Below are 10,761 nucleotides of genomic sequence, written 5' to 3'. Positions count from 1 at the left end.
CTTAACTTTAAATCTTTTTACTCATAATTATCTCATTCAGTAGTATGCATGTAAAAGTAATATAATGTGTCATAGATAGGCATTATCGAACCAGATTAATTGTGTGCTACAAAAGCATTCTTTTCCTTCTTCACTTCCTCTTTCCATTACCTAAAAAATAAATACCTAAAAAAATAAAAGCTGGTATACTCAAAAAGAAGAGGTGAGCAGTCACACTGTGCAGGTGTTATACATCTTTATTATGAGAAACATGAGAAAATACTCAGGATCTCAAAAGAATACGAAATAATATTCTGCAAATAACAACTGCCAACATTTAAAAAATACTTAATATTTGAAAATTATGTACATATTAGGTCTTACCCAGGAATGCCAAAGGCTATAAATTTGAAGTTATTAATGAAATACTTTGGTTGCTTACCAATCTTAATTCTGTATTTTTGAGTCCCTGATTTTTACAGTGATTGTGAAGTCAAGCATACTGAAGGAAATACTAGCATCATCTTGTTTCTCAAGAATGAGTTAGCCTTCATTCTGGTTTCTGAGAAACAAATGGGCTTACTTTTTAGATTGTTGTATCATGAATCAGGAATGTCTCTGAAAACTCAGGAATTTAAATGTAAAAGTTTCTACAGGCAGCCCCTGCATTCTCTTTGTGAGTGGATCAAACCCCAGATGGGTCAATAGTATTAGACAAAGGGAAGTAAATGGAGTAGAAATGATGAGAGCAGGCATTTAGACTATCAACCAGGTATCGAAAAGAGTTAAGTCACCAGTATCATTTGCTGACCATCAATGCACTGAAACAAATCAAAGCAAACCCATGTATTTCCAATTACAATTCTATTCACTTATGATGCTTCTTGATGCCTGTTACTGTATAGGAAACCAAATCGAATTTCAAGGACAAGAGACTTTGCCAGTAAATAAGATGATGTCATTCTTCTTGATGACAAACAGAAAGGGGCGGTCGGCTCTGAACACTGTGGACTCAGGAAGCTGCTTTTCAACAATGTTATTTTCTGTGGCAGCAGTGGCTTCAGTGCCCTCCTCTGAGACCTCTATGAATGACTTGTGCATTAGCTTTGATACGTAGAGACGACCTCCAGAGGCAATTCCAGAGAGATCTGCACTGGACTCATCAAAGATATCTTTCAAGCCTAAGGATTTCAAGTGGTGCGTCATTTCATAATTCTTCTCTATCTTGAACTGGGGGAGAAACACGTTCACATACTGAGATTTCATTTTCCTCCTATTGGTCCAGTCCATCAGATTCTGGAAACTCAGCTTGCTTTCAATCTATAGAGATTTAAAAGTTTGGAAACATACTGTTAGGGGAAGAGTGCAATGAAACTACAATGACATCTGGTGTTCTGTGGTGACACCCTTCTGGGTTTTTCTACAGCAGTGCATGAAATGGATCTGGAGGAAATTACAGAGAGAACGTGAGTAAATGTTTTAAACAGGTTGCTTGTTTAACTCATGAAGCTATGACAAGCCATGGTTTGTGTGTACTAACTGACATGTCCAATCCCTGTGCATATTGGGAAAGACAGAGAAAGTGGAATAATAGGCAGGCATCCAGAACAAGGAGGGGTACATGGGACCATTTGGAGGGAGAAAGGGTAGGGAAAATGGCATAATTATACTCTCTACTCTCTAAACTTAAAAAAATAGTTAACATTAATAAAAATAAATATCATTTAAAATAGAATTAGGGATATTGGTTCTGTGAAGTATTTTAAAGATACTATAATGAGGTAGCAGTAGACATACAAGAAAAATAGGGAAGTGAGGGGTCACCAAAGGAAAAGAGAGCTTAGTTGTCATCTAATCATTGTCCTATCATGAAAGACTTATAAAGATTAAATGTTTATACAGCTTGAAAAATAAACCAGAGGAAAGCTGGAGAGTTGGCTTAACAGTTTGACTCTCAGCACGCATACATGGCTTATAACAATCTATAGTTAGTTTCAGGGAATCTGATGCCTTCTTATGCCAAGGACACCAGCCACACATGTGGCACAGACATTCAATCATGCAAAATACCCATACATATAAAATAAAAATTTAACGATAAAATAATAAATGAAAAATAAACCTAGATGGCCTGAAGTAAAGACCCAGAATCCCATCTTCTGGGAATGGAGTGACAGATCTCTCCCAGTATGATAATCACTCTCAGGAAGCATAGATTCACTATGCTTTTTTTTTTCATACTAAGAGATACATGGACATCTCTTAAACTAAAATGCCCTGAAATTTTAAAAATACTTCTCATATACATCAAACCTACCTTTTATAAAGGATCAGAACTTACATAGTCCAATGTTCATATGAAATTTCTATGTATAAATAATCTAGTTTGTTAGTAATCTTCTTATTCTGAATTCCCCCTTTTCTCCTTGATTCTAGCCTTCTATAGTGTCAATTCCCTTACTATGTAACACACATGTGCACATGAACGCACTCACGCGTGCGCATGCACACACACACACACACACACACACACACACACACGGAAAATAAACATAACCGAGAGTATTCTGCACACAATAGTCCATTGTAGGGCAACTGTGACTTACTTCACATAGGCCATCCTCAGGCAGCATAATGTACATGCTTATGCCACCATGATATTGGAGCTCAAGAACCTGCATTGGTGGCTGCTGAATGGTAGACAAATTGAACCGCCGTTCTTGATGCATCATATTAACTACTTTTCCAGGACACTGGAAGTCAGATCACAAAGAGGTGTTTACAAGCCTATATTAGCTTACTCATTGACCAAGTACACGTAAAAATATGGATTTGGTTAGAAGGCTTTGGACATTTTCTGATACATTGCAAGTGTTCGTTGTAAGATGCCTTCATCTTAATTAAGTTAGTCCTTTAGTTGAAACATTTCAGCTAGTTAACTTCAGCTAAGGTACCTCACATTTTTGCCTCCAGACCCTCATCTATATGATAGAGACAATCCATCGATGATGAATGGTCCTTACTGCATGCAATGGTGGGGACTCTGTGGGTTAATATAGAGTTACTAGGTGAAAGATTGCTTTGTGCTGCGTGTGTTAGCTGAAATGTTTCTATAAGTAATAATAAAAATAAAAATTAATTAATTATATAAATTAATAGAAATTAAATTAATTAAAAAATAAATTCTATACTACATGACAATACATAAATAATTCTGTAGGCTTCTTCTCACATCAAACCAAAGTAAGCACTAGAGCAATAACATCATGTAATTTAAGAATAAAGTCCTAGGAAAATTAAAATTTGCATAAAATGATAGATTACATCTGTTATTAATGTAAGAAGCAATCTATTTCTTATCTTGAAGATACCTTTCATAAATTTAGAAATATCATACGGGTGTAACAAGTTCTTTTTCCTTTTGACATTAAAATAGACAAACTTGTCGACAATTCTGTAATATCCATTTTTAGAACAAAATGTCTATACAAGAGGACAGTAAATTCTGTGTCTTTGAACCTAAGGACCCTATCCTTCTAGTAAAATTCTTCTTTTGGTCTTCAAAAGAACATACAGGAAACAACAAATAGTACAAAGACCCATTGAGAGAAATGAGAGTGTGCTTGCCCCTGGTCGGGGCTGGGATGGCTCAGCCACACAGTGCCATGGACTCAATGGGAGAGTCACACATCTTACAAAGGCATTTCACTAACGCCTTGTTTGTGTGTTACTTTTGTGACATGTGTACTACTATTCTCCTCTTTTCACTGTCTTGTACATTAACAGCACCAATTGTGAAATTGGCATTCAAGACTGAATAGCCTATGCAGTAAAAGCTATAATGTAAGGGGATGTGGCCAGCATGATGGGTTTTTTAAAGAAAGCCAAAATAATTTTTAAAAGCTCCAATAGAATCCCAAGACCATCTAGGAGACAAGAATGCTACACGGCCTACATTTATTGTTGAAAGTGAGGCAACTCACATAATGTGTGAGGTGGAGAGTGGGTGGACAAAAATGCAGAACAAGTATTTAGTTCTAAACCCGTCCATCTCAGCCATTGAAGGGCTGACATGACCTCTGGAAGTTTTTATACTGCAAGTGCAAGAGAGGACATGTCAAAGGTGTGTGCTACTATGATTTATTGTATTCACTTGTTGTTCGTATACAATTCTGAAAGTGTTTCTGTGCTTAACTTTTTCCCTCACAGAGTCACTAAGGTCAGGAATTTTCTCAATCAGATTTTGAATTCACCTCAGGATTAGTATGTAGGTCACCAAAGTCAAGCCACCAAAGATAAACCACTGCTGATTGTTACAGTACTTCCATGTTTAAAATTCCTGATGTGGAACGATATATAAAGAAGATGTCAATCTATTTTTGTAATATGTAAGAAATAAAAGTAAGACTTAATTTTAAACCTATGCAACAGTATTTCTCTGCAGTTAACATAAAATACTGACTGATTAAAATACAATTGGGATATCATTTGATTTAATAATAACTTCAAGGTATGGTGAGTCCAACCACATTTAAACATGTCCAAGACAATAATGCCACCTCTAGAAAGCAAGAGAGGGATCTTACCACATTTGGCAATACAGATAAAATGTGTGCAAAGACCACAGTTCTCACTAAGGAATAATTGGAGGTGGGTTCCTTAATAGTTATGTACATACCGTGGGAGACCTAAAACGGCAACTGAGGGTATCAGTCTTGGTGAAGGCCGATTTCCATTTGCCTTTGAAGTAAACAGCGTTCACCAGCACCATGACAGCCGACGAGCTGAGGCTGCTGTCGCCCAACACCTTCTTGATCTTTCCTTTTGAAAATAAGTTGAATGGAACAAGGCCCATCTATAGTGAAACACATTTTTAAATGTGCTCACAGACTGTTAATGAGCATGTTTTAAAATATCATTATTATTCAAATAACTGATGTCAGTAGCAACATTATAGTAATAAAATTGCCTGGTATTTTCTAAACCCTCTAAGGACATTATTTGGTTTAACTCTCTTGAATTCTTTACAAAAAATCTATGCTGCCGTTGTTTTGGTTTCCTGTTAGGGGAACTGAAACACAGGGACATGAGATAGTTGATACAGTCACTCAAGCAAGAAATCAAGTGTAATCATCACTGTGGCTGTGGTAGCCCCAGAGATGTTGACTCGCTATCCCAGATTCAACCTGTAACACAACCTCATACAGTGAGATGACATAATGAAGACATGAGCTTCCCATTATGAAGAAATCAAGCCTCAGAGAAGGCATTCAAGCAAAGTCTGGAGAATTGCATTTCCAGAAAGAAACAGAAACTCACATATCTCCAAAGCTGACTGAAAAGTATACTGAAAGAATAGGGCCACACAAACACCAAATGAGATGGAGCAATTTGAGAACTTTCCTGTAACTTAATAATAAACTTATAGAAGTCGACTTTTTGGTTGAGGTAAACACCACAAAAGAGAAGTGAAAGCCAAGAAGGTCCCCTGTTCAGAGTGCTGCTTACAGAAAACTTTTAGGTAACCCCAAAAATAACCATGAGATTTCAGAAATGTCATTTTGAGAACAAGGAAGTGCTGATAGCCAGAGCAGGACTCATCAGCCAACTGGAGAGAAGCCCTTGTGGGTGGGCTTCCATGGGACACTGCCACAGCAATTGCACAGGAAATGACAAGTTGTCAGAAGTCACAACTATCTGACAAATTGAAACAACTCAGTGTTTCCCAGAAAAAATAAATTATTATTAATAATCAATCAATTGCTGATCTGTGAAAATGATAAGTTCAACATTTGTCTCAAGATTGAGGTGTTTGGTCATCTTACCTAGAACAATAAACCAATGTTATCTATTTATGACCTAGTTTTAAACACAAAATTAGACTCAGTCATGTGGAAGAGATAAAAATATATTACTAAAAGAAAAAAAATGCAAATATCACTAAAGAACCAAAAGGCCATGACAGCATTATTCTTGTCTGGGAAGAAGTGCCCAAAGCCCCTTCATGGCACTGGCCAAACCACACTGAAACTGTGCAACTCCAAGTGGAATTTAATTCCATTCCATTAAAAAGGCTGATACCTCCCAATTCACATTAGCAAGACTTTTGTTAGTTATATCATTTATTCTCAGAGATTAAATCATATCTATGAAAGCTTCAAATGGGAGGGAAGTGCTTCAGAGACTGCCACTTAGTTTTCCTAAACCAAGTTATGTCATTTCTTTTGATTCATTAGTTATATACATATTATATTTGAGATTTGTAATAGGGAGTAAGCCAACACACAGTAATGACATAATGATAAATGAAGAAAGGAAATGGAGAAATTATCTTCTTATTCCCAAGAGAACATATGTGCTGCTAAATGGAGTGTAAGTCACATGGCTCATAGTTCTGAGGTGATCCAAAACTCACATAGGTGAATAATTTTACAGTTCAAATCAGAACCCACCATAAGTAAATAAGTAGTATTAACTTTAGCATCATTTGATTAGCAACACAAAAAATTAATAGGTTTTTGTGTTTTGTGTTCGAGGAGCACTTTGTCTAAAATTCAGATGAAGTATTGCAGTTTTTCAGAAAGTACTACCTTTGATAACTATGTTATTTGATAAAAAGGTTTTTTTAAATATTGAAATAAATCAAACAAATAGTCTAAAAAACCAACAATCATTTTTTGGACTAGGAGGTACTTCTTATATATATTTATATATATTTTAATATTTTTGCATAGAACTTTCCATGTTTCAAGTAACCTGACCTTAATATTTACATATAACCAACAAATAGTGTAAAACAAACAAACATATTTCACTTGCCATGTGTCTCATTTTCAATCCATTTATTAATTTTAAATCTGGTATCTTGTACATCATTTGTGAAGTCAACTCTTTCCACTTTAGCATTGTATAAGTTTTCAGCACACTCAATGTAGTTCTGCAAATAAGAATATCGATTTTGTATTAATAAATACCACTGACCAAGTACAAAGAAATGTGAAGTTGATTCTTGATTTCCACTGCCTCCAAAAAGTGAAAACATGACCAGCACTATCATACAGGCATGTTAAATATCAATTTGACTTTTTCTGGATTGGGTTGGGGGCTGCTGGCTAAAGTTCACTACCTCAGCTTCAACATGTCTTTCTCATCGTAATACCCCAGTGTCCTCATTATCTACCTTTCTAGCTAAAGGCTTTCAAGGCTACTTATTACACATAAGATCAGACCGCAAACTCTCTACACAGCCTAAATGGCTTCACACCTCATTTCCTCCTTTCTAGTTATCTCTCCACATCGGTGCTTTAATTATACTGGAGTCCTTATACTTCCTCTAGTGATTCATCCATGAGTCCCGCTTTGCTGCAAACTTTGTGCATCACTCCTTCCACTCCAATGCTCCTCGTAGTCAGCAAGTGTGCTACTTCTTTCCATGAGAGACACTTCCTTAGTCCTTCCAGTGGCTTATAACAATGCCTTCACTTTCATTTCAAAGAAAAATTAGTATCTGAACGCTTGTATAGAGCACATTGTGATAACTTGATACATACAATTAATTAACATATAACTGCCAAATCATGATAATGAGCACCCCTATCTTTTCAAACATAATTACATCAGTTGTCACAATGTGTTTTATCTGCATTTGAAATATTCCAAATCCTCCATACACATGAAATTCTGTGAAGTTGAGACCATGCATGCTTTGTTTACTATTGCACTCCTAATATAAAATGCACTGACTTTTTCTACTTTCTGAGTGTTCCAAAGTACATAAATTTAATTTTATTATGTTACTCAATTTATCAGCATTCTAGGAATGTAGCAAACATGTGCATAAATATCTTGTAACAAAGATTTTCATATTTGGAAGAAAAGTATTTAATATAAGTTTTATTGCTCTATATTTACCAGTAGTTTCCTAGTAAAGACTATACAATGTTCTATACCAATGCTGAGAATTGACTGGCAATCTCTGGTCTATCTGGATGATGAGATCAGACTATTCATTTACAGATAAACTTCAATCTATCAATCCATTCATCTATCCATCTACCAATCTACTCATAGACACAAATTAGAAAGATTAATTTTAAAACCCCATCCACATTTAGAGAAGTAATTATGGTCAGTGTAAGCTGTCAGCAAGAAGAAAGCCTAAGAAAGGCAGGGGTTGCAAAATTACATAGGCATTGCTATAGTCTACCACTTTTAGATAGTCCTGGAAGAGTTACAAGCCATTTGACACTTACACATTTTTCTTTAAATTCAATTAACATGCCATACCAATCTCTTTCTAAGATAGCATATTTTTAAAAGGAGTTATTTGTCTAAATAAATCCTTTCACAAGGTCTCTAACTCCTCTACATCTATCACTATGAGCTAATAGAATTATATTCTTCTATGCCACAAATCATTCCAGCATGTTTCCTTAGTCTCTGAAGAATGCTTGCTGAAGCACTCACTAGAATGAAACCCAGCTATTTAACCTTGTCTTTCCCAGCTCCTCTATCAGATCTTTCCACAGACAACAGGATTCCCACATTTTCTATTAGCAAAAAAAGATTGTAGACTTCTTTTACTTTCAGTTTATTTATTTTTTTGAAGGATGTTTTATAGATTCTTGGTTACTTTGCTACTTCTCCAGCAGCATGTCTGCCTGCATGGCTTTATACTTCCTATTTTAATAACAATGGACTAAATCTCTGAAACTATAAGCAAGCCCCCAATGAAATTTTGTTTTGTTTTTTTGTTTTTTTGATTATAGTTGCCTTGGTCACTGTGTCTGTTCAAAGCAATAAAACATTGATTAAGACAGAAGTTGATACCAGGTATGGGGTATTGCTCTGATAGTCAGGACAATGCTGCCTATTGACCAAATGTGGACTTTGGGCCTTGCAATTAGGAAATCAGTTGAATGCTTTAAGATGGGCCATATTAGTAGAGGCACGGAAGACTGGTGCTTAGAGCAATGTATAGTATGACAGCCTGACTCAAGAGGTTTCACAGGAGAAGAAATTAGTAAGTGGCCTAGAGACCATTCTTCTGATATTTTGGTGAAGAATGTTCCTGCTTTCTGCCCTTAGCCAAAAAAAAAAAAAAAATGCCTGAAGCTATTTTGAAGAGTTATAAATTAATAGCACTGGCAGAGAAGATCTAGTATCTACTAGGATGCTTGGTTATTAACGGCCACTCTTATGCAGGTATATAATGAAAAGGAGCACACTAAACAAGGAAAAAATACAAAATGTACAGTTTAAGGTGAAAAAGGGCACACCAAGTATATTGGAGGTATGACCAGTACTTGAGATAAAAGGTTTAAAGAAGAGCCTGAAACTAAATGGAATAAAGGAAGTGGTGATCTAGAGCCAGACCCCATGCAGCTAAGCTTCTAACTTAAGCAAAGCAAATGAAGAAAAGTTTAAGCAGTGAAGAAAACCATTCACAACAGAGCTGAGGCAAATGAAACTGAACATAGAGGCTAAGGCCCAGCCTCAGCAAGCCACAGAAGTTGGCAGCTTTAGCAGTGTGATTCTGGTCTTAATAGTTAAGAATACAAGAAATGGGTTATAAAATCTTTCTTCTCTGGTTAAAAAAAAAAAAAAAAAGAAAAGAAAAGAAAAAAGAAAAAGCTGGAGCCAGGCTTCCGTCATGGAAGACCAGTGACATGGAATAGATGGGAAGGAGACCTGCTATCAGCATGAGGAACAAGCCCAAATGTGTTACAGTCAACAAAGCTGAATGGGGTTGGAGATCTGAAGATCACTTTGATATCAGACATGGAGGTACAGAATTTGGAGTTTGCCAAGCTAGGTTTAGGTCTTTTATTTTGGTCCCATATTTTCTTGTGCTCTCTTCCCTTCCTTTTGTAATGCTGATGCATATTTTGTTCTATTGCAGGTTAGAAGTATGTGATCTGCTTTTTTATTTTGACTATTTCAGAGGGTAAGAGTTCAGAGATTGCCTTTAGTCTCAGAAGAGAGTTTGAACTTTAGATTTTGAACAGTATTGATGTTATAATAGATGGTAGAACTTTTTAACTTGGATAAAATACATATTTGCATTATGATATAGCTACAAGCCTACCGCAATCGGTGAGGGAAGGTGGTGGTTTGAATATAAATGGCCCTCATAGGTTTATATGCTTGAATTTTTATTCACAGGGAGCGTCACTACTTGGGAGGGATTAGGAGGTATGGCCTTGTTGGAGTAGGTGTGGTCTTATTGGAGTAAGTGGGCTACTGAGTGTGGTCTTTGAGGTTTCAGGCAGGCACCGTGGCTTTATTTCTTCCTGCGGCCTTCAGATCTAGATGTAGAACTCTCAGTTTCTTCTCCAGCTTCACGTCTACCTGCATTTTGCCATGGTTCCTGCCATGATGATAATATGTTTAAAACTCTGAAACTAAAACCTCTGACACTCTAAGCAAGCCCCCAATAGGCGTTTCCTCTGATTATAGTTGCTTTGGATATGGCATGTTTTCGCAGCAATAGAACCCTGACTAACACAGGTCAAGGATTGCACTTATTCCTAAATTTCCATTTAATAACTATTCATAAGTAGGACTGTTTGTGGAATTCCTTTACAGGTAGTTTGTGTGTAGTATTTAGGAATGATACTTTTGGTAAAATGACTTTCTAAACTGTAATTTTACTAAGAATTTAGGAGTTCAAGTAGATTTTTTATAGAACCTTTAGAGATAGATAACGATATGACAGAAAAATAAATATATATGTTAGATATATGGTAACATGATAGATAGATAGATAGATAGATAGATAGA

General features: G+C 36.0%; 1 protein-coding gene across 1 annotated transcript in view; it reads right to left on the bottom strand.

Moving 5' to 3' along the window:
* Window positions 1-218: 218 nt before the first annotated feature.
* Serpinb7 (serine (or cysteine) peptidase inhibitor, clade B, member 7) overlaps window positions 219-10,761 on the bottom strand; it is a 30,001-nt gene continuing 19,458 nt past the window's right edge. The window contains exons 5-8 of the mRNA NM_027548.3: window positions 6,799-6,916; window positions 4,658-4,800; window positions 2,586-2,732; window positions 219-1,299 (exon numbers count right to left, since the gene is read on the bottom strand). Coding sequence (NP_081824.1) covers window positions 901-1,299; window positions 2,586-2,732; window positions 4,658-4,800; window positions 6,799-6,916 — 807 coding nt within the window. The 3' untranslated portion in view covers window positions 219-900. The remainder of the gene's footprint in view (window positions 1,300-2,585; window positions 2,733-4,657; window positions 4,801-6,798; window positions 6,917-10,761) is intronic.

Source organism: Mus musculus, chromosome 1 (assembly GCF_000001635.26).
Source record: "Mus musculus strain C57BL/6J chromosome 1, GRCm38.p6 C57BL/6J".
Taxonomy (NCBI): domain Eukaryota; kingdom Metazoa; phylum Chordata; class Mammalia; order Rodentia; family Muridae; genus Mus; species Mus musculus.
The sequence above is the reverse complement of the archived record's forward strand: the minus strand, read 5'-3'. Positions and strand labels throughout refer to the sequence as shown.